General features: G+C 40.5%; 1 protein-coding gene across 1 annotated transcript in view; it reads left to right on the top strand.

The window, feature by feature from the left end:
* Positions 1-8,234: 8,234 nt before the first annotated feature.
* The window catches only part of LOC124055753 (plexin-A2-like), a 69,253-nt gene continuing 52,605 nt past the window's right edge, over positions 8,235-24,882 (top strand). The window contains exons 1-3 of the mRNA XM_046382869.1: positions 8,235-8,525; positions 19,340-20,684; positions 23,234-23,416. Coding sequence (XP_046238825.1) covers positions 19,461-20,684; positions 23,234-23,416 — 1,407 coding nt within the window. The 5' untranslated portion in view covers positions 8,235-8,525; positions 19,340-19,460. The remainder of the gene's footprint in view (positions 8,526-19,339; positions 20,685-23,233; positions 23,417-24,882) is intronic.

The raw sequence follows: 24,882 nt of genomic DNA on the forward strand, positions 1-24,882 counted from the left end.
TGTCTGTTTGGTTTTCTCAGTGTTTACAGTATTGATTTGCTGCATCACTTGAATAAATAGGAAGCCACAAAATGTCAGCAAATGTCAGCTGATGCATGACTGATAGGCAAACTGTGTGTTTATATATCACATTCACACACAATTGGCTCCCACTGTCTGCCTCCCCTTCCATCCTGCTACAGAATGCTGCATCCTGCAAAATATTTTCAGTCAGTGAGGCCAATAAATTGATGATAAACACTGTGCTCACATAAACATGTCAGAGAGCTTCATTTACACACTGCTGCAAATGAGGAAAGGGTCAGTTTACTCAAAATTTAATCAGCGGAGGAGGTGGATTGTTTATAAGATTCAGAAAGCAAAAAAAATCTTTTGCTCTATTTATAGTCTGACAAGAACTTGTGAATGAGGTCTCTGTCATTAGTCCATAATTTGCAGGTTAATCTAATTTGTGAACTGAGTGAGATGAATGTGAACAGCGCACAAAGCTGTGAGTGTACAATACCTGTTCAGAGTTGACACATCCTGTTGAAATGACTCTTAGGATAAACAAGTTTCCTTTTCACTTTAATACCTTGTTTTGTGATTCAGTACTGTACAAAAGCTTTCACATTTGCTTTTCTTGGTTTAAAGTAGTTGGCTGGTCTTTCAACACTTTATTCCACCCATAAAGTGGTTCACAAGTAACAGCAACACTATAAACCTCTTTTATCAACAACATTTGTAATTGTAAATATCGATGGCATTCATCATACTGTGTGACAAGATCTGATGATCTGATATGATGATTAACTCTTTCTATAAAGATTCATTCATAGTACATGCATTCATAATGCTTTATGAATGCTTTGAGACAATGCTTGTAAAAATGGGATATACAAATGAAGTTGTCTTGTCTTGCCTTGTCTTTACGACTACTCTCACAAACAGTCATAATGCTTCTTGATGCACTATATCAACGTTATAATGAATTCAAATTTCAATTGTCTTGATCTCCACGAGTGATAAACTGGACATTGACTGATTCAGTTGAATTCAAGTTATTTCAAGACACTTTCCAAATAGAACAGGTCAAGACCATGCACTTTAATTTAGTCTGTATTATGGAGAGACCCGATATTAATGATGAGGCTTATAATGCATTTCGACTACCTGTACACACTTCATCAATCAACTATAATAAAGACTCACTGTATGCTGTAAAGGCTCAGGCAGTATTATAAATTAAAGTAAAGTGAAGCACATATTAATACATCTATAATAATGCATGCTTCATAACGTTTTATTGTTGCTGGTAAGAAAAATATTATGTGCTATACAAATACAATGACCTAGCCAATAAGCAGGGTATCAATAAAACAGGGCACTTGTTAGGTACCCATACCAGCATTGAAACAAGGGTAGAAGAAGAAAAGAGGTTGTGGAATACATTTATCTGTTAGCCAATTAATTGACAGTCAACAGCTAGAAGTGAGAGGTATTTGTATTTGAAATAAGTGACCCATTGTTTCAAAAAGTTATTGCTAGTTATTTCTAGTGACAGCATTGTTATAGTAGAATGAAACTTTACTTTATAAGCTTTAGGTTTATTGTACAACATAACACAAAGAATAGTGTTATAACTACCTATCTTTTTTTCTTTCTACTAGTTTTATTTTTGAAAAGCATGTATAAGAAACTCCAGCTGGGATAATGTTCATTATTACTTTCCTTTATCACAGCATTAGTCTGGGGACAATGAAAAATGGAAATGCAGGATGTACTTACACTATAAACACACAGTTCAGTCTATCATTAATGTAAATATTACTGAACAGAAAACAATACAAATGGAAGGCTGTTTCCTCCTTATGCCCTGTAGGTCTTTCCTTAAGGGTTCAATGAGTATATTATTAGTATGTGCTAAATAATTAGACTGCAAATGAACTGCCTACAATTTCAAAAAGTGTTGTATTATGTTCACTTATTATGTAGTGTATATAAAGAATACTACATGTAATCAATACATCATTGTATCATTGATCAAATGTGTAAAATTTGAGGTAAGAAAGATGTACATACATGCAGAGAAAATACATCACCCCATCTAAGTTTAAGAATATGGATTAAGCCTGATAGAGATGAGTGCACTTATGCACTCTCCATGGCTCTGTCAAGCTGGTAAGAACCTCTAGGATATGGTTTGAGATATTCTATCAAAAATCATGGACATGGTGGACATGGACATGAACATGGACAGAGTTTTAGTCCGGCGACGTGCACTGGGCATCCAGCCCAATAGTATTCATTGTATATTTTCACATAAATTATATTATCAGTATACTATCCAACAAAACACATTGTTACAAAATGGAAAGTTCAAAAGGTCAAACATAATTTTTATTATAGTAATAATGCATTTGTGATCTGAATCCGCAAACTAATTAGCAATAAATAGCAGAAACTGGAAATTCTCAAGTAAAATCCAAGTGTCTTGGAATTGTGCTCCAGTACAGTATTTGGAACAAATATAAAAAACAATTGGTAGTTTGCATAACAAATAAATCAAAAACCATCTACAGACTTCTCAGACTTCATTACAAAAAAGGGCACAATACTACTATTAGCATGGAAATAAATTTAAGGTATGACTAAAAATGAGACATCAAACAATCCAATCCTGATATTCTGATGTATGTGTAAAAAGGGTTTTGTCTCTGTGTAAATGTGTTGAAGTTGGTGTATTTGCATATTGCTAGAGTGTGAATTTATAGGAATTTGTATAAAATAATTAATTGTTCATCCAAATGCATCAAGTCAGTGTTGTCGAACAAGAAAATTAATTGCTATAATGAGACTGAGCGGAAGCATCAGTGCTGGTATTCTCAAAGCAAATTTCCCATGGGAAATAATAAATGGTATGTTGACTTATGAATGAAAGTCAAAGAGTTTCATTTGAAAAATGTTCTACAATACAGATAATTATATCTTCAGTATAGGTTATTACTTGTCAAGTAATTCAGAGTTTTTAGTGTGTGTTAGTTTCCCAATAACGACTGCGATATGCTGGTGGAAAAATAACAGAAGAGGCTCTGCTTTGAAGGTTTTTGTAAACAAGGTCTTTATCATTTGGAACATGGGACCATCACAAGACAACCGTGTTGGAAGCTCTGGGTGCATCTGGTTGTATGAACTGTGGGCATCTTACTTAAAGGGATAGGCCAGCCAAAATCAATCAATTAATCAGTCTATGACTATATACTGCTTTGTGAAGCTCAGAGCAGACTGTTGTTGTTAAAAGGCTGTCATAGAAGTGTTGCACAGCAGTGTGAGAGGCTGAGGCTGGATCTTTGGGGTCTTCAGCAGCTGTTTTTCCCTGGCTGTTGGTGAGTATTGGATTTTGACTGCTGTTCTTGTTTACAACGCAGTCTGTTTGGCACGTATAATGAAATTCTCTTTTGGTGCATCACATATCACGACAGGTTTTGTGGCTGATACATCTGCAGTTCAGGTAACAACTATATTTCTGTATCATAGTATATATATGTATTTTTTCATTCCGTGTTAGTTGTCTCATAGTGCTTTGAAAATGTGAAGTATGGTGATAACGCAATGTTAATTATAAAGTGTTTATTGTCTTCAGTTACTTAATGAAGTTAATGGTGTTGGTGTTTTATTCATGTACGCTGTATTTTATATAGTCTAGATTAGAAAATAGTCTAAATAGCATGCTGTTATCCTGTTATACTTATGAGACATACCATTGCCTGTGACACATTTTGAAATTCTCTATGTGGAATAAGAAAAAGAAAAAAAAAAAAGCTTTGGCTTTTGTGCTGTTTAACGTCTAAACTAATCGCAGAACGTTAATCATCCCTGATGTCTTTCAAACATTTGTTTACTTACGGTAGTTACAATTTTGTCCCTTAAAGGATAAGGCTCATATATTCTTAATTTTTGTTTATGTCACCAAATCCCTGACCAAAACCTACAATGTGCTCAAAACCTACCTTGAATGTAATGATAAAAACCTGGGTGTTATTGTCAGTCTTTTTATATTATTGGGAGAATTTATAATCCAAAAAGCTAAATACCTAAATAAAGCTAAGTACCTAAAGTCAGCTCCATCAATTAATTTTTTTCTAGCTGAAATTGATCTGTATTGTAAATCCCTCAAACTGGCCACAAACAAGAAAGGAATCACAGCAATTAATAAATATTCAGAAGTACTTAAGTAATTAATAACTCTTATTGACTCTTAACATACTTAAAGAAGTCTGTTGCTCTTTTTATTTTTTCAAATTTTATTTCATTTATTTACCTTTTCACCCTCTTTGTTGTTTTCTATGTTTTGTATTTCCAGTTGTCTTATCTACATTTATGAACTGGAATGACTGAAAGTTTGTAAATGTTTTTTTTTTCCTCAGTAAAGACAAAAATAAATAACCAGACAAAAACAAACAAACAAATGAAAAAAAAAAAAAAATACCAACAATAATGTGCTCAAATCATTCTACCTTTCCAAGCCTGTCACTGGAGACAGGAATCTTTTAAAACAGATCACAAGGTTATTGAAATATAGTTTTGTTTATTTTCATCATACATCAACTGGTCCCTTTAGCAAACTTTACTCAAACAGAAGCAAATGCAGCATTTTGGGGGGACTATCTTCAGTCATGGACTATTTAGTGCCTAACGTGATGGTGCATGTGGATTGGACTCAAATAAACTACATTGCCCATGTGTTATGGTAATGAAGGAAAATGTCACCCAGTGAAATGCTGTGGCACAATGCTGTTTTTAATAGTTTTTGGACAACAATGGGGGAATAAACTCTATCAGGCTTTGATGAATTGAAACTATCACACAAGCAAGTCATTAATACAAACGCAAACCATCAGTCAAACCTGAAAAGTGCACCTGGTTTTATTTTTCTTTTGGGTGATAAACATATCTGGGAAAGTTTCTATGGACAACAGAGAAGAAATATTTCTTTGAAAAAGTCTAAACAAGAACGAATGACAAAGAGATAGATAATTGTTTTCCAGCACAAGGCTCCTTTTGATGAATATCTCATTATAATCCGGAGATGATGGATGTGAGTTGGATAAAACCTGGTGTGTATTTATGGCTGTTTATGTGAAATGAGGGATATGAGGGCCTCTCAGTCCTATTCTTTGCACAGTGAGGTGTAACGGTTCAGAGTGAAAGGTTTTAATGGCTTTCAGTTGTTATTATTGTGTGTGTTATGACAGCTTGATTGGGCCTGTGGTCTTCTTTCATTGCTGTTCCATTTGCATGCACCTCCCTTTGCCTCCTTCCACAGCTTTGTGTGTTATGGTAATTTTCATAAAGTAGATTGCATCTAGCTGGGGCTGCTCCACTTGGGTCCTGTCTGTGGGAGAAGCCCAGAGCAACAGCATAATAATCATAATGAACACATCTCTGCTGTGTACAAGGTTACAGTTAGGGTGTCATTTAGGTTTAGAGTTCATTACTGAGCAGCCTCTCTGGAGTGACATTACGACAAAGTGTGTAATTTTAGTGTTGTGTAATTTTACTATTGATAACCTAAGTAGACAGGGATTACTTCTGTCTATATACAGTACAATATTTATGTCCCTGTAGAGAGGGATACTTTCTTTCTTGCTTGCTTTTTTGCTTGTGACTACTGCTTGATTTTGATCCAATGTCAGTGTTCACTGCCAAAGCAGAAATCTGTGTGTTCTTTATGTAATGAGGCAGAAGGAAAGAGTATCATGGGCATATGAGACCTGTCAAATGAGACTAGAATTTGTGTTCACAGGCCTGTAATTACTGTTCATCATTTTATTAAGTGTACCCACAATCTTTCCCAAACTTCGCCTAACCCTTCCCTTAACTTCCTAATAATGATCTCTCCAAACCTTAATCATACTGAAGTTACTATTCACACAAATTCTGCACTGCAAAAAAAAAATAAATAAATAAATAAAAATCATTGTCATTGAACATAATCTAGGATTATGAAGAATCATTCACCATCAGCAGTCTTGTGTGGTGATGGGTTGATAAGCCAGTACAGCCCTATACAGATTATTGACCTGGTTAATTGAGCAGTCAGTCACTAGAGGTGACCCTTCTAATCAGTACATCACACATTAAACATTAATATAATAAATATACTCTAAATCTTAATCCAATTTGAATTCCAGTTGCATAGTTGAAAGTTTATCTTGCTAAAATCTACAGTTAACATTATCAGTTTAGAAGGAAGAAAGACAAGCAGAAACATCCTCTATCTCAGTAATGGATTACAGAGGAAATTCAAACAGCAGTTTTTAATTAACATGATATAATGTGGTATGTCAAAAATTTCTGTTTTCAGATGTTATTCATCTGATTTGTGAAGGGATTTTTTTCCCTTCCACAGTCTGGAACATATTCAAGTGTCTTCCTTGAAGAAATTATGACATGAGTGTGCACATCAGATTGAAAATGCAACAGTCTCCCTCACTGCCTTGATCAACATTATACAATGACGGTTGTCATTAATAAGAGCGTGAATTATCATATCTAGCTTGGTATGTATTGTAACATACATATAATGTATCTTTCTGATAAAACTGATATGAAAGTTAAACTTTGGGGGATGGTTTTACAATTACAATCCACACAGAGAGGTATTCAGTTATATTTTTATATGCAAAACCACATCACACACACCATCTAAAAGTGAGATGCCAGTTTAGCATGTGTGAAAAAGCTGGTTTTTGTTCTGAGCTTTTCTATTTTCCTCTTTTCCCCTAACCTGAAACTGCACTTCCCCTCCAACCCTGTGTGCATCTGCATACCTATTTTCAGAGTGTGCATGTGCCTGCCTCGAGTATATGTTTTCATATGTGTTTGTATGCCTGCAGGCTTGTGTATTTTTTACATTACAGTATGTGTTTGTGCATTTGTTGCTAACAAGGCCTCATGAACCCCAGCACCTGACTTAGGACCAGTGAGGAGTAACTGCCATCTGGTCTGGCCCTGAGGGAGTCTATTGGCCACCCAGAGCTGCTCTGCTCTAACAGGTAGCCTGTCTGACATCTTCAACTCATATCTAACCCACCAAATGGTAGATAATGAGGGGCAGACATCTGGCCATTGGGCCCTATATGCTCCCCTCCTACCAGCACCAGGAAAACTATTAGAAGTTCCTGCTGAGCTTTTCAGCAATGTCAGCAGTTTTGTACTGGTGGTGAGTTTCATCTGGACAGACTGCTGACTGACTGACTGTGTATGTGCATAAAGTAGCTGTCCTTTAAACACAGGGACATCCAAGCGCCATACAATACATCTGCCTGTTTAATAATCACGTGTTTTAAACTGAAACACAAGTCAATATAGAGGCTTGAGAGAGGCAGAGACAGAGACAGAGAGGAAGAGAGAGAGAAAGTGATGGAGGGAGATAGAGAGAGACAGAGAGGAGGGTAGTTGCATCATTCAACCTACAGAGGGCAGTATTTCAATGGAAACTTGGAGTGCACGCTGCTGTGTGGATCTATCTGGACTTCTTAATGGAAATAAAAAGCAAATTAATTCAATGTAAAATGTGTGACTGGCTATATTACTTACTTTATAAAGTCTCAAATAGGCCTGACTGTCAGTCTCTATCTGACAGGATGGCGGAACCAGCAACTGATCTGCTGTAACATAAATTCCTTCAGCATCACATTTTTACATTTACTTCAGTAAATGATGTGTTGGGAACATGTTTCAAACTATACGACAATAAAGCAAAAGATGCATCCCATTTGCACACGCAGAAGGCAGTCAGTTTACTGAAGATAGCAATCATTTGACAAATAGGCCTATTTTAGACACTGACATTAGCTTCATCCTGTGCGCTGCTGATAACACAGGCAGACAGGTTCCAATTTATACATACAATTCTACATACATCTTTGTTAAAAACACATTTATTAAATCAGCTGTTAGTTTTTCCATAATGATAAAAGATTCCTTGATGTATAAATCTGGAAACAAATTGAGTCCACATGCAAAAAATATATTTAAGGCATTGCATGGCGCATAAGTTGTGCCAAAGGACGACGCCACGGAGGTCTGAACACTGTATACGTGAGGTGCAAGTGAACCGATGGGTGACTTCATGTAGCACCGGCATCCACACAGAAAGACAGACAGACAGGGAGACGGGGAGGGAGAGAGAGAGAGAGAGAGAGAGAGAGAGAGAGGGAGGGAGTGGGAGAGAGGGAGAGGGGTTATGTGGCCGCCTCTTACAGAAAATGATCAATCCCTGAACGAGGTGGGAGGGTCACTTGATACCGGCTCTCTCTCAGCGGCTGTCGGAGAGATGCTCACTGCTGTCCAGATGACTTCACGGGTTGTGCGTCGCGGGAGCTCGTAGAATAAATTAACCGGCAGTTCATCTCGCTGTATTTGCCGTCCACACACATCCACGGACTGACCGACTGAGACGCGGGACATCCCCCAGCAAAAATAACCGGCGAAATAACCGGATCTGCGCTATTCATGAATGAGTCTCCCCTTCTTTCAAGGTGAGTAGTCCATCTTCTACTGTCAGAGGCTGAGCTGCAGCCTGTAGTGCAGCTCAGCGGTGCGCAGAAGGGTAAAGTTTGTCAGACTTTACGCGCAGTGAAAGGCGTCGAGTGACACTGAGCGCTCTGAATCGAGGCATTATCTAAAATGTCACAAGGAAGGGAATGATCACATTGTTTCTGTGCTGGACACCTGTAACAACCAACAGATGTGGAGTGATGCTCTGAAGACAGAGTGACTGTAAATGCCTCAGCTTCAGTACCCTTCACAGACAAGAGGCAGAGCAGCACTGTGTAGGTTTGGTGCAAATGATGGCATTATCAGGAGGATACGTTTCACTGTACTTTAGATAAAGCCTGCAACAGGAAGGCAGATTGTGTACTCTTCACACATGTGGATTATTCTGGGCAGCCCATCAGATCAGCTGTCATCAGGAGAATACCAGAGTGAAGGATTTAGCCTGGAGATAGTCACTTCTCCACTCACTGCTGCCCTGCCTCCTGTAGCTGGAGCTCGTGCAGCCTTGGCAGCCTGGGCAGAGCGGGAACCACTGGGAAGCTGATAAGACTGGGCAGGCACTGAGGTGGAGCTTGTGCCTGAAAGAAATAAAGCGCACACGGCTGTAGCAGTGCCAAACTCAACAATGCTGTTGACCAAGTGCATCCTAGCCCCCTTCTTTGTGTGTGTTTTTGAGTGGAAGTAGGGAGTGTGAGGAGGGGTAGTGGAGGACTGGTGGTTGGATCCGCTGGTTCTCTTTGACTCTCACCCCTCATGCAAACCAGATGAACCCCTATTCTCTCTCTATGCTCTTTCTGGTCCGGCTTATCTGGCCGACCAGTTGGACTAGCTTTTATTCTCCTGGCCCCTCTAGAGTGGGTAAAGCCTCTCATAAAGAGAAAGAAAGAGAGAGACAGAGGGAGAGAGAGACTGGCTTCTCTCCTGCCATGTTCACGCCAGTCATGTGCTCCGGCACTTTATCAGTTGCCTGCTAATTTTAGAATTTAAATGAATCTCCACATTAGTTCTGTCTCTTGCTTTTGCTGTATTTGACAGCAGTAATTGAAACTGAATTTTGGTATGTGGTGATTGCTGTTCATCTGAGGAGGTTTAGCAATGTAGATGAAGGTTGACCAACCTAGTCAGTCTAGTTATCTGTGCTCTAGGTTATCTGTGCTTTCACACCAATACAAAGCGCAGTTGATTAGCCACTGTAACCTGGACATAGTTTTCACAATGAACGAACTAAAGCAACAGAAGCAGATATTAGTTTAACGACTAGTTTTAACAAAGGAAACCTTTTCTCTCAAACGGACAAAACAGGACAGGTTCAACAAAATGCTGAATAAAAAATGGAAACGTTTTTTGTTCAACAAAATGCTGAATAAAGAATGTTTCCATTGGATTGTTCATTGATTTCAATTTGTTGAGTGTTGTGTTTTTGTAATGGTTCTGAGTGTAGATGGGCTGCAGGTGAAATGGCATTACTTTGGAGTCTTTTGACCCTGAAGGCAACGCCGGACCAGTGTGGGTGAAGTAATTTACAACATCTGTCTCTGTCATGTTCACCCACAAGCCAGGAGTGAAGTGTTATCTTCACTTGTACAGAGATTAATGAGCTACCCTTTGTGTTTGAGAAGACAGACAAACGAAGAAAGAAATCCCAACTTTATAGCTTTATATAGCAGCAAAAAAAAAAAGAAAAAAAGAAAAGAAGAGTGAAAAGAAAAAAAAGAAAAACAGCTTTAGATTTAAATGACCCCCAATTCAATCCGTGACATTGATTTTAGTGTAATTTGAATATCAGGGAGCGCGATGTGGGTCAGGAGCAAAGGCGACTCACAGTTGCTGCAATAGTGCATCAGGCGAATTAGTGTATGTAACACAATTACACGGTGTGTGAGTGCACAGCAGCTCAGCGCTACTACCCAGAGCTGGAGACCCCCCACCTCCAAAACCCCAACCCCTCCCCTCAACCACTACCCCTGTTGCCCACAGAGACACTGATTAAACATGACTGTTCAGATGCTACAGCCTGAGGAAGAAAAAGAAGGAGAGTCCCCAGCACGTGTGTATTGTGTATGTGTTAGTGTTTGCATGTACTGTATGTGCTGTGTGTGCTCATACTGGTGAGTCTTTGCAATGGAGAGTACGCATTAGAGAGCAGGGGAGAGAGAGCAACAAAATGACAAGAGACACAAACAAACAGTGATATGAAAGCGACTGACAGGAGAGAGAAAGAAAGGGAGAGAGAACAAAACACTGCAGATGATCAAGCACGACTGATATGCCGTTACCCTCACTCTTTTCTCTCCTTCATCCCCCTTTCAATCTTCACGCTTCCTCTTGTTTCAGAGATGGATGGAGGGAGTTAGGATGTACGAGGTAGATAAAGCTAGAGAATAGGGATGATACAGTGGTAGATAGGAGAGTGAGAGGTGGAAAATAGCCGGAGTGAGAAAAACTATTATAGACAATAGAAGGAGAAAGGGAAGCAGAGAAAGAGAGAAAGAGAGAGAGAGCAAGGTGGTGACAAACAGAGGAGAGAAGTGAAGGGGAGGAGACGTACAAGTGGAAAGCGTGCAGCTCACCTGCCAGATGGCAGCTTTGGCAGCACACAGCATGCAGTGATGACGGTCTTGCAATATGGCGCTTCGTCTCCAGATTGTCACACTGTTGTTGATACAACCAGTGCAATAACTTTGCTGATGTGTGTGTTTTGCATGAATTGATGAGGTGTAAGCAGACAGCATATGTTCATTAAAAAAACAAAGTTGAGAGATGTCACATGTCCCCCCCCCCCCCGAAAGTAGTCACACATGACTTTAATGTTTGGGGAGTTTGTAATCTCTTTTTTCCTAAAGGGGCATTCCAGTGATTGTACACACAAGGATCAGTTTGTTCATCATGAGGAGTATACTCTCTGTGTGAAAACAGTTGTAGAAAGTTTACTGTGGCTCTGGGAGAGCTTTTGAAAGTCTGAGGATATACAGATATCATCAGGGTTATCTCAGGTTGGGCTTAAGAGACTAGAGACTCAAAACAGAAGGTCTGCATTACAAACTCAGATCCAGATGGAAATTTGATAGACATTTACCTGGCAGGGTAAACTACAAATGCTATCAAGTTGCATTATGTGAAATGAAGGCACCACTGTTGTCTCATATTAGGGACCAAAAGTCAGTGTCTTGTGCACCGATTTTGACATTTTTTGGTATGTTTGGCAAATCGCCCAGCTTTATGGGGTTGTAATGCTACAACACTGGACTTCTCCTTTCGATAGTCCTTCATGTCACAATGGGATGGTGCTAATCTGTAAAAACTTAATTTTTGATTTCACACATTGGGACATTCTAATTAGATGTCAATTAAAAAGTAGCAATTCAATATAGCAACAGAAATGCAAATATTGCACAGAGACTGCGGTATATGACATGGAAAATGTATGGAAATTGGTCTTAATGTGGTAGAGCCATGGTAAATCTGTGTCATTTCATTTAAAACCTTCTCTTTCCACCTTCTCTTTCCCTCCATTTTAGCAAATGACTCAAACTCAACTAATTTTTCCATTTCTGGAAAATGAAATCACTGTGACACTTTCTTCAAGGCATGTCAGTAAAAGGAGGTGAAAATCCCAGTAAATAATAACATCTGTGACTCTTTAACAATCACCACATTCACAAGCGCCTTCACAGAAAATCTACAGTTTTCTAAATCTCAAAGAACACGATGTGCAGATCGGGGTATTTGCCCATTAAATTAATGAATGAAGAATTCATGAAAGTCAAAGGTTATAGATAAAAAGAAGCATGTGTTTGATTCAAACAAACTTAATTGAATTACAGAAGGAAGACACAAATGATTTGCCTTTCCCTTGTGACTTTTTGCTGGCAGTCTTTGGGGGGATGTTAATGCCACAGTTTGGCAAGCAAACATCTGCTGAATGAGTTGCTTGGGCTGGTCTTAGAAAAAGTAAGCCATCGGTTACCTTCAACATGTCCCAGAATCCCTGAGCACCTGGACTACATCCGAGACTGCAGTGCTCAGCCCTTGGCAGCTGCAAACCAGGTGGGACGGCACTTGCTTAATAGACTTAGAGAATTCAATATTAAATTGAGGATCCAGTCCTATCAAGAAGGACACGTTGATGGGAAATATTCTCTGCTGTGTATTTGCTTTAATGTCTTTACTGTTTTCCCCAGTAACAAAAAAACAAAAACAAACAAATGAAAAAACCCATCCCATTTGCCTTCCAGTGAATTTCTGTAAGAGTAAAAGTCACCTGTGTTTGCAGTCCTGGTAGACCTCTGGATCACTAGGGTACTGTACCTTTTTTTACCAGGCTATTTCTATTTCTGAACATTGAGGAAATAAGCGTTTGCCCAAAATCACATTCATACTTAGGAGACAGGATAGAGTTTCACAGTAAGTCAGAATTAGGGACGAGCTGGGCTGGACCATGGAGACAGACTGAGATAATCTGGGCAGATGCATGTATTTGTACAGCTTTTGGGTGAATGGCCAGCAAAGGCCGTATTTGCACTGCGGATTAAATGTTAAATGGGTTTTGGAGCAGCAGATACTTAGAGGGAAAGTTGATGAACAGTAGAACATGCACCATCTCTCCTCCTCTTCCCTGTTTCTCTCTCCCTCGCTTGCTGTCTATTGCTGCCCCCTCTCACTCACAGTCATTTGTCAGCAGTGGAGGTAGCAGCTGTTCCTTTTGCATTGTAATTTCTTTGATCGTAATTATTCGTGCCAGATACCTCCAACCTTGGCATCCTCCACCCCATGAAGCCATATGGGCAAAGAAGGAGGGAGCTGAGGAAACATACAGGCTTCTTTGGAATAAGTTCTTTGATTTCTGTGTGCAGTGGTGTGGGAATTATGGACATATGTGCTTCACAGCTTCACATGGATGCTCTGCATCACTGTGTTTGATTATTTTTCTCATTCATACCCTTGCTGGGATCTGGTCTCTACCAAATATAAAGTATTTTCCCTGTCAGTTCTCGGTGATTTATGCATGCAAAAGCGATATAACCCAGAACATTTGTAACTGAATCAGGCTGAGCAGAAATATAGCCTTGTTCTACAGAAAGAGCAATGTCAACTCAGACAAACAAAAGATAGAAGCTCAGAAGATGGGAGAAGACAATAACATTACAGCCATGCTAGAGGCTGAATATCAGGCTTGTAGTTACTGAGCCAAATAAAAAATTGTCTAAGATAGAGTGCTCTTGCAGTACAAAATAACACAACTGGAGAACTGTTCTGTACTTGTCTCTGGGTTAGAGGGTAAAGCTCACATTTCACCAAACTCATTCTCTATTCCCCTCAGCTGCACTGTCCACAGATCACTCTGCGACTCAGTCGGACTCCTCTGGTTACCCTCTGTTCTTCTGCTTCTTGTGCTTAAGTGACATTAAGGATGAGGGGTGCCGGGCAGCCGCTGCAGAGCGGCTCACACGCACATGCTGTGTGGCTCCAAAGAAAACGAAGCTTGCTCTGTCTTCTTCTGCGGTCACTGAATTATAGAAGAACCTCTATTGCACTTGAGCTGCATGGGTTTTCATCACAGTGCTGGAGGTCACTTTGACTTTCCCCTCCATGCTCATCATATATGCAACATGAGGGCTTTGGCAGTTGAGTGGAGCCTGCTCGAGGTCACCATTAACCAGGGAAGACCGACAATGAGATTTATGGAAGAGGAGACTGAGAAGCAGGAAGGGAGGAGAAAGGCATGCATGGTTAAATCTGACTGTGGCAGCAGTCCCCTTCATCTGGTCCCTGCTCTTAACAGCAATTTCAGATATAGTACTGTATCTGCATGTATAATGCATATGCCCTGAGATAATGGCATGCATTGCAGAGGAGGCTGCTGACTGTGTTGTGGTGATGTGCTGGAATTGGTCCCCTACGTCACATTTGCCTCTGCCCAGGTCCCTCGCAGCATCCTGCAGTTATTAAGAGAGGAGCGTGTCGCGATGACATAGTGTTGTTTTACTGTTCCCTGCAGACATCTTCCGCTGCTCTACCATCAAGATTAGTGGCTGGCTGGAGAGTCCTAAGGCGTGCACTATCTGAACTGACCAATAAACTAAAAAACAAGAATGGAAAAAAACGGCAATTACGGTTTTTGTCAATATGATATCATGTTACAGATGTGCCAGAAAAGCTGTCAACAAAACAAAGTGAATTTACAGTCAAAGGGACTCATTTCCAGAGAATACTGACATCACTGAGTGTTACTATCAGTAATTGAAATACTGGTTGTGAGATTTTTTCCCCATCTGTCTCAGACAAATGTCTGAGGGAAGCAATGCTGTTTGAATTTACACTGGAGAACATAATGATGAAAATTAACAACAGGCCAACCGTCACAGAATTTTGCCGTGCGGCATCAGAGTGGATATATCCTGTGGGTATCTTCATTGTGAGCATCAGTGCTGCACATTATGCCCTCTGAGGTTCAACTGAGTTTCCGTGAAGGGGCCTTACGAGGCGGAGCCAGTCGCCCTGGGCTGCCCCACCACATCGCAGCCACAGATAAAACACGGTGGACTGATCACAAAACATTGCTTTTCCTAATAAACCCCACCGGTCCCTTGTGATTCAGCGTGACATTCATTTATAAGTCATCGTTAATAAAGACGGCATTTTCGTGTCCTAATTCCCCAACTCATCACTGTAGGTACCAGCGACAGCCCCTGGCTCTGGCTTGCTGTCTCCCTCCTCCCTCCTGTCTCTGCCACGTTTGACCTACTTCTGTCTCCACAACATTGTAAACAGATCTACTAATTGCCTTCATTTATTCATTTGGAAGTCAAGTTATGTTGCGGCTGGCGCCCTCCCAGCTCATTCATGTGTAATGTGTACAACGCTGGCCCTTCCCCCCAATGACTCGTCCATGTGTATTTGCTGAAAACCTCAGACAAAAGTATCCCATCAGACTGTGTGAGTTTATATACTATAAGTGCAAGCATTGTTGCAGCCAGAACTTTTTCCAACCAAATCTGAAATGATCTCCACAAAGGAACTTCATAAATGGACCCTCAACTTTCATCAGCGGTCGTGTCTTGGAAAACCTACTGACACAAAAAACACTGCATGTTCCAGCCTAGCCGCGTCATAACGATGAGGACAGAATCTGTTATGACTCTTGTAGTTCAGACGCTTTTCTGCCCCTGTGGTCTTACACTGTTATTGTGCTTGTGCAGTCTTAAAAATGTAGGCCACAAACAACAACAGCGACAACAAAAAAATGTTTTTATCACCTCTGATGCGAGTGAAAATGACTCCCATTGTTGACTAAGCGTGAGATCAGAGATGCTTCTCATGACCTTTAGAGAGATCATAGCAGTGCAGTCTGGTGAGAGTGTTCCCAAGCTCACACAATTCTATTAGCCAAAACAAGATAAACTTCAGCACTAGGTTTCTACTAGGTTTAAACTGGCTTTTATAAAGCCGTTAGGTCATTGCCCAGAAAAGATGCAATCTTCCCTACAAAAGAATAAAACTTTTTTTTTTTTAAAGTGCAATTTACTCCAGGAAAGTATTTGCTGACCTGTTTATTCACTTACAAAACACACCTTCATGCAATCGAACTTAAGCAAGTGAAAAAAATGCATATGGGCATCCTTACACAGAAATTTCCCGTAGAATGTTTGGGTTCATCGCTGATGGCAGATGGGTCAAACAAACAAGATATGGAGGAAAGCTAACACTCCCTTCTGTCCCATGAATCATGCCTAACAGGGTGCTACAGAAGCTATGACAGCATTCACCTCAATAAAAGCTGAACCCAAAGGATAGGTTTGGTCCCACTGATCTCGATCCAGGTCAAAGGGTCGTGTTTGTGGAGCACAAGAGGCTGGCTTCTCCCTCTTCTGCGCTGTGATTGGTGCCTGCTGAGAGCTCACGTCCCCAGAGGCCTCGGCAAACCATGTTCCTGTGTGTGTGAGCGTGAATGAGTCACGTCTGGGCTGGAGCGTGTCTGAGTGGCGAGGCGGAGAATTCAGCGGGGAGGACTGCGCAGGGCAAAGAGTTGTCTCTATAATCCAGGGTAAACACTGAGCAGCATGACTGCACGCCTTAGACGTGACTAAAGCCTGGAGAACAGAAATGGATGAAACGATGGGGCTGCTGCTTGCCTGCATGCCTGCCCGGCTTCGTTTGCCACCAGCTCTTCCTCTTTTCTCTTCTTGTTTTTCCCCTGTTTTGTAATTCCTCTGAGGGTTTGACTGGAGACTCTCAACACTGAATTAACCTCTGGGTGGCACTGCGAGTGTCTGTTGTTTAAGGTCATGTCAGACTCAAACCTGGCTTCTCAAATATCATTTTGTCTGCTATTTGCTGTTGGACCCCGAGAGTGGTGTATTATTAATTACTTCAGACAGAGAAAAGACCTTTGCCTTTTATACGATTACAATGCAAATGGCATCAAAGGTCTTCATTTGGAAGTTTGAAAATGAGACTGAACAAGAGGAATTCAGAGTAATAGGAATCTTTTGGATGCCACAAAGTAGAGACAGCCAAACTTGAATTGGTAAACACAAAATCATTTGTCTGCTCCTTTTTGTGGCAGCTCAAGGATAGACACAAAGGACTGAGTCAGATTTCTGTGCTCTAACCCGCCCACTTTTAAACAGCTCTTCCTTGCATTACACCCGATTCCAGCATCTCCTTTCACACTAAAAAGGCTACATCGGAAAGCATAAGCAAGATGTAGAAAAAGGTTTGCACTTAAGGCACTACAGGTTTCTACTGGTCACTGGTTTAAATAACTTGGTTTACTCAAAACAAACACAAAGAGTTTATGTTTAGTTTACCCACAGGCTGTCAAAATAAAGAAGTAGAAAATAAAGAAATATTTCAAAATGAATAAATACGTTTTCATTGAATTTTCACATAAACAAGACAAATGATTTTGTGGTTACATCAGCACAGAAACTGGTTCAGGGACTCATCAGCTTGCAAAGCAGATGATCTGAGGGATTTTTCAGAAAGAAATAGCTGGACACCATTTTGCCTAAAATAAAGAAGCTGTAAATATTAGAGCCAACATGTCCTGCCAAATCTCAGCTTTCTGAGAACTAATAAAAGCAAACAAAGTTTTTGTGTCCAGCCTGAAAAAGAAATGGTGAAGAACGGGAAAAAAAGCTTGTCATCTAACATTTAAAGAAGAGATAAAGATAGAGATAAGCATGGAGTGGCTAAAGTTGATTCACATAGGTATGAGTAAAGTATTTTAAATTCAGTAATGACAGATGTCACTCTTTGGTGGCCAATTACTGGTAGAGTTGCTCACACGGAGGCTGCCAAATTGAGCAGAGTAGGTCGAGACACTCGAGTGACTTGTCCCCCGGTGTGAGCGTGGTGGGGACAGATGGACAGGAGATGCTGGAGTGGAGCTGGAGTCGTCCCAGCCAGCTCAGTGTCAGTCCATCCGCTTCATCCCTGGCTCCTGCTCAACTCAGCCGGACGTCCTGTTGGTCAGCCAATGGAGAGCACCCACCGCATCATGACCCCCACATTAGGATCTGACATGGCTGTCTTCATTTAACCTTTACTTATACAAGGAAGTCTGACTGGGAAAACACCATGTTTACTTTAGCTCCAGCCAAAAAAGACAGTTGCCTTTCAGCTAAAGCCTTCTAGCATTTGGCAGGATATATTTAGAGGAAATTGAGAGGCATTTCACTGAAGGGGGTTGAATGAGTTTTTTTTTTTGTTTTTTTTTAGAAAAATTAGAAAGTGTGAAGAGACTGCTGATGTGGACAAAGTGGGGGTGGCTTATGAGGGCAACCTTTTTGAGCTAGATTGGAGAAGCTTCTGGTGGCTCACAGACAGGATTTAGGGTGATGTAGGTGTCTTAATTTATGGTTCGTCCTCCTGTGCGGGCAGTTTTATTACTCCATTAATGGACTTCGATGAAGTAACGGCGTATGTGAAGCCACTTTATCTTCGATCCTTGTGTTGCCTTCATTAAGTATCTGTCTTTATCTTGAGACGAAAAACAGTTTTGTGTTCCAAATTAGCTTGTTGCTCCTCCTCTCTATTAGAAACACCAGACATCAAGCTAAAACATGCATCACATAATGGTTATGGAAAGGGAGGAAAAATCAGTAAACACAACACACATTGTTCATGTGTCTCACTCATCCATCCTCCGGTCCATCACGTGTTTGAGGGACATTGTTTGTCCCTTGGATATATCTACATAAAATATGCTAATGAAATTAAACAGGAAAGTGTGTGCGTTGATGCTGCCTGGCTCTGAATCTCTAATGACTCCCTGCCATCCCTGGAAAAAGCCTGATTAATTTAGGAATGCCGGCTGCAGTGGAGAGTGATTAATTCCTCCTGGATTCAACCATTTAAACGAACAAGGAGGAGGGGAGAAAGGAAAATAGGGAGCCCAAAATATGAACGCATAATTAATACATTTGGATCATTTAATTAGCCACCCAAACAGAGGGAAGGCACAGCTACAGCGTGTCACTGCTTTGTTCAAGTAATAGGCCACAGTTAGTTCTCTTTTACAGAGACGTGAATATAATGAGCCCCCCTGTTGATAGCGGTAATATTGGACCATCTCTCGGGCCAGTAAATATGGGGAGACAGTTTGAACAAATGATTACTTGTTTCTTTGATGTCTCATGTGTCTGACTAAGCAGAGACAGAGGGGAGAACAAGCTCACGTATTTCTAGGTTTTTATATGAGGAATCTAATGATACCCTGAAAGCAGTTTCTCACCCTGCAAAGAATCAAGAATATTTTGAATTTAAAACAAATATCTCTTTTCTCTTTCAGAAATATGTGAAGATAACAAAACCGAACTTCAGCTCATCTTTTGCTGCGCAATCTTGCTCTTTGCTGACACACGATCGCAGGTGTTTTGTCTGAGCTCGGTATTTTTTGGAGCCCTGTGGGAATGGGAACGTGCCTGGATAAAGGATGGACTTACTGCGGCCTCACTAAAGGTCATGGTCGTCTTAAGGTCATGTCATGGCCTCTGGCAGTGTGGCTATTGACTCTAATTTCTGTGAATCAAAAGACGACTGCTGGACAGACTCTGAACGCCTTCCAGTCGGAGAGGAAGGAATGGTCGTTGAACCACCTGACTGTACATCAGTCTACTGGGGCTTTGTATGTTGGAGCTGTCAATCGAATCTACAAGTTGTCAGCCAATCTCACCCTCCTAGTGTCCCATGACACAGGACCAGAGTATGACAACAAAGCATGTTATCCTCCACTGATTGTCCAGCCCTGTTCTGAGCCACTTGCCTCCACTGACAACGTCAACAAATTGTTGCTCATCGACTACTCTCATAATCGACTGCTAGCCTGTGGCAGTCTCTACCAAGGCGTCTGCAAGCTGATGAGGCTGGATGACTTGTTCATCCTTGTGGAGCCCACACACAAGAAAGAACACTACCTATCCAGTGACAACCAAACAGGTACTATGTATGGGGTTGTGGTGCCTTCACAGGGTCAGGATGCGACTCTATACATCGGCACGGCTGTTGGTGGAAAACAGGACTACTTCCCGACTATATCCAGCCGCAAGCTGCCTCGTGACCCAGAGTCTTCTGCCATGCTGGACTACGAGCTTCACACTGACTTTGTTTCTTCTCTCATTAAAATCCCCTCTGACACACTGGCTCTTGTTCCACATTTTGACATCTACTACATCTACGGTTTCGCCAGTGGCAGCTTTGTCTACTTCATGACTGTCCAGCCGGAGACGCCTGAGAATGGGATGCCTGCTGGCAGCTCCCCTGGCGACCTGTTTTACACCTCTCGCATCATCCGCCTCTGCAAAGGTGACAAGAAGTTCCACTCATATGTGTCACTTCCTGTGGGGTGCATACATAGAGGCGAGGAATACCGTCTGCTGCAAGCGGCTTACCTGTCGAAGGCTGGCAGGGTTCTGGCAAAGTCACTCAACATCAGCGCCCAGCAGGACGTGCTTTTTGCCGTGTTCTCCAAAGGACAGAAGCAGTGCCATGACCCTCCAGATCACTCTGCTCTCTGCGTCTTCACCATACAAGACATCAACACACGCATCAAAGAGCGGCTGCAGTCCTGCTACCAGGGAGAGGGAAACCTGGAGCTGCATTGGCTGCTGGGAAAGGATGTGCAGTGCACCAAGGCGGTAGGTGGACTTTAGAAAAAGAAAGGCTGGTGAACCTACACACACACACAGGCACATCTAGACCAACTCAGATAGTAGCGAGCATTAGTGATACAGATTCACTGAAAGTTGCCTCTTTGATTATCAACAACCAAGTTTGCAGCTTAAATAGGTGATCGGCAAGCAGCCAGAGCTGTGTTGAAGATACCATTCAGGTTTTCAGGATCCCACGAGAACATAAGTGCTGCAGGAGATTAATTCCACAAAGCTAATCAGAGGAGTTTTGTATGGAGCTTTGATTTCATTCAGGGGCTTTGGCACTGACTCCCGCCTTCTTCTCCTCCTCTCTCTCTTTCTCTCTCTCTCTCTTCATATCCTTCCTTCTTTTTGTCGCTATCAGCAGTATTTGAACCATCTGAGACCTGTTCTTGATCTTGAGAAAAGCGCTTTCTTGTAAATGTCCAAGTCCGTGTCTTTGTGAAAGCTGTAATTGTGCATAATGAGAGGCTTTCATAAAAACAAGTTGAAAGTGAACCATGAAAACAATGATATTTATCACATCCATCGCTCTGGTGGTTCCCAACATGTGCTTTGATTCCACTGTTGCATCAAACAAATAAGATGTAATGTTATTCATAAAAGCAACTGAAGGAGGACGCAGACAAATAATAATGCAATAATTAATTCTCAGTGTGCAGTTAACTAGAATCTTATACCTAAAATGGACTTGGTTTAACTTTCTTTAAGATGTCATTAGATACTGCTTTTTTGTTTACATGATTAATTACTCAGTGAAGTCAAGTCAGTGAGTAACAATGTGTGCCCAATGTGAGATGCACAGATACAGCCTTTTGAGGATGATATTGATATCAGATATCTTTCTTCCTGTACTAAGTTTTTTTAGTGCTTATCTTAAAATAATTACTTAAAGAGACCAATATGGTTTTATTCTTCTGCTTTACTGATACTTGTTCATGTAATTGTTATAGTTGTGAGAGTTTGAAAAGTTACAAAACGTCAATCTCATAATCTGTCACTAACTGGGGTAAAAAGACAAAAGAATCCATAGCCATGTTCAGTGGTGTACGTAGTCACAGGATACTTTGAGTTAAATGTTAATTTCAAAAATGCTAACATTCTAATAATGTATACATTAGCAGGTATAATGTTTACCATATTGTCATCTTAGTTTGTAGTATTATCATGCTAACATTTGATTATTTGCACAACACAAAGTACAACTGAGCCTGACCATAATACCATTACTTCTTAGAGTATTTTATCATGATTGTTATCCAACTTCAGAGGACATGAATGTCTGTCCCGAATCAGCCCAATAGTTGTTGAGACACTTTACTAAAAATGTCAACCTCATGGTGAGATTCACCAAAGTTGGTAGAGTATATAGATGCGGTTGGATAATGCAATTCTTAGTTAACATCTTCAGTAATACTAAATAATAAAATAAACAGATACATTTTTAAAGATGACAATTAATTAATTTATTCATTAGCCTTCCCCATGAGTGATCCACCATTTTGCATTTAAGTACCCATCAGCATTATGCTCTGGGGACCCAGAACATCTGCTGAAAAGATGGATTGCTGATATTTGCCCCTTTCAAAGCAGTCATAGTAAGTGTTACATTAAAAGTGCATGTAGAATTTCAAACTATTATTTTTTAACAATTTCAAATAAATATTCACATATGTCTACCATATGTAGATGCAAAAAAGAAGAGCTGATTACTCACACAGTAGAAGAAACAAAATGGTTCATTTTAGAGTAGGGTTGGGTGAGACATTAAGTTCACTTCACTGATCACATTCAGTAATGCTCAGGCACTTCACTTGACAAAAGAAAAAGCACAGTAAGGACTAATATGTGTGTAAGAAGTAGGGGATATGAAACAAGAAATAACTTGCCCTAAAAAGGTAGATTTATACACTGGGTGACAGGCAATTAGAAAAGGTTTGAGGTGCATGTTAGTAGATGTAACAGGACTGCTTAGCACAAGGATCTCTTTGATGCTTAATCAAAACCTGACATCTGTTGTGCTGTGTGTTTGTGTGATGTCAGATCAAGAGATCTAAAAATCACAGAAACCGGCACAAATACACAGCATTTCTCGTGTTTGCCGTCAGCAATTAGCCTGCTCCGCAAATACGCCAGCTCCGAGGCTTGTTGATAAATGCAGCAGGCCAAACCCTTTTGAAGTAACCATTTTTAACCCTGAAAATTGTGCACTTAATATATGTTACGCTTACCAGAAGTCAGTTTGAATTCTCTTCTTATTTTTGCATGTGTCTACAGTGATCTCAGTCATTTTTCTGGCTCACACTTACGCTTCTCCCTCTCTCTCATTTCCTCCACCTCCTCTCTTTATATCTGTCATCCTCCTCCCCCTTCACTTCACCCTGTTCTCTTTTCTACCCTCCTGCCCCTTACCCCCCCCCCACCTCTGCCACCACCATCTTGTCTAAAAAACACCCCTCTGGCTTCGCACTCTTAATGCTCTCTTTATCTTCATCTCCACGATCATCTCTCCATCCCTACCTCTCTCCATGTAGCCTGTTCCTATCGATGATCACTTCTGCGGCCTGGATATAAACCAGCCCCTGGGGGGCTCCCAGCTGGTGTCGGGTCAGACGGTGTACACCGAGAGCAGGGACAGGCTGACCTCTGTCACCTCCTACGTCTACAATGGCCACAGTGTGGTCTTCCTGGGAACCAGGAGTGGACGGCTGAAGAAGGTGAGAACAGAGACCCACAAACAGACACTGTTGACTATCAAGCTTAGTTTTTGTTTCCCACTCTGGACTCAGATACTCATCAATTGTCTGGCTTTATACAGTGAACTGCTAATTCTCGAGAGATTCAACCTGATCCTTTGATGAAAAATGATATTACAAATCTACTCAAAACATTGATTTTTTTTTTTAAAGCTTTTATCAGTGAACAATATTATTGTCCCTTCTGACAGTTATCTTCCTGTCTGAATACCAGTGCGATATATAGCCTTGTCCCAGACCTCAGAATCACTGCCCACAACACAGGTTTCTGCAGCAAAACAAATTGGGCTAGTTGTTCACACACAAGCTATTTTTGTCAGTCAGCCAATCATAGTTTAGAAGGTGAGACTGAGAGTGGGGAAAAAGCCAGATAGCTACACTGATGAAAGTTGAAAAAGATGAAAGATGAAAATTAGAGATAGACAATTTGTTTTACAAGTCGCATCAATATCAACCATCATGTCCAAGCATACAAATAGCAACTCTTAAATTGAACAATGTGTGTGATACTGCTAAATGTGAAAAAATGTAAGGTTAATCGTTAATCTGCTACTGCAGCTGCAGTGTCAACTAACTGTCAGCAGGATAGATGTGTCACTCTCTACTGACTTTACTTGACGTGTTCTTTGTACCTTATGCAAAGATTCAAGTCTATATCGTTGAGCTGAAAAATTGCCAGTGAATAGTATGAGTTTAATGCAAAATGTTGATTGTGATGGACTGAAACAAAACCTTAAGTGGAAGTTTGGGGACTTTTTAGAAGGAGAGGAATAGTCAGGATCAATGCAGCAGAGGAAGAAATATCATCATTTTTATCTGTTTATTTGGAGTACAACTCAAAAATCCTTTATCCTACATTTTCCCATAATGCAACTGTGAGTATCATTTTGTTGGACTCTCTCTTATAGATGCAAATTTCTATCAACCGTTCTATCAACCGTCCACAGTTTGTTACACGGGCTTCGAGTTTGACTCTGACTCTGAGACACAACATGATTTGTAATAGCGGGCAATAGCGTATAAATAAAAATCGACTTGACTCCTGACTTCTGATGATGCCATTATGACATCATTGGGGTTAATTTCTCAGACTTAAACAACACTCAGATCCTCCTCCAGAGCCACAGAAGACAACCAGTAATCACAGGGTGTCTTGTACTCCTCATGACATGTTAATTGATCTTCATGTCTAAAATTGGTGGAAAGTCCCTTTGATGTCTTACATCACTTGCATTTGTCAGTTGTCTGTGAGGAATAGACCACTGAGATTCATCACCCATAGCTGTTTTTGTGTCTAACAATCATGGCACATTCTTTAATAATGATCTTGAATATATATATATATATATATATATATATATATATATATATATATATATATATATATATATATATATATATACTGTATTATAGACATATATATATTA

This window comes from Scatophagus argus, chromosome 3, assembly GCF_020382885.2.
Source record: "Scatophagus argus isolate fScaArg1 chromosome 3, fScaArg1.pri, whole genome shotgun sequence".
In the NCBI taxonomy this organism is placed as follows: Eukaryota; Metazoa; Chordata; class Actinopteri; family Scatophagidae; genus Scatophagus; species Scatophagus argus.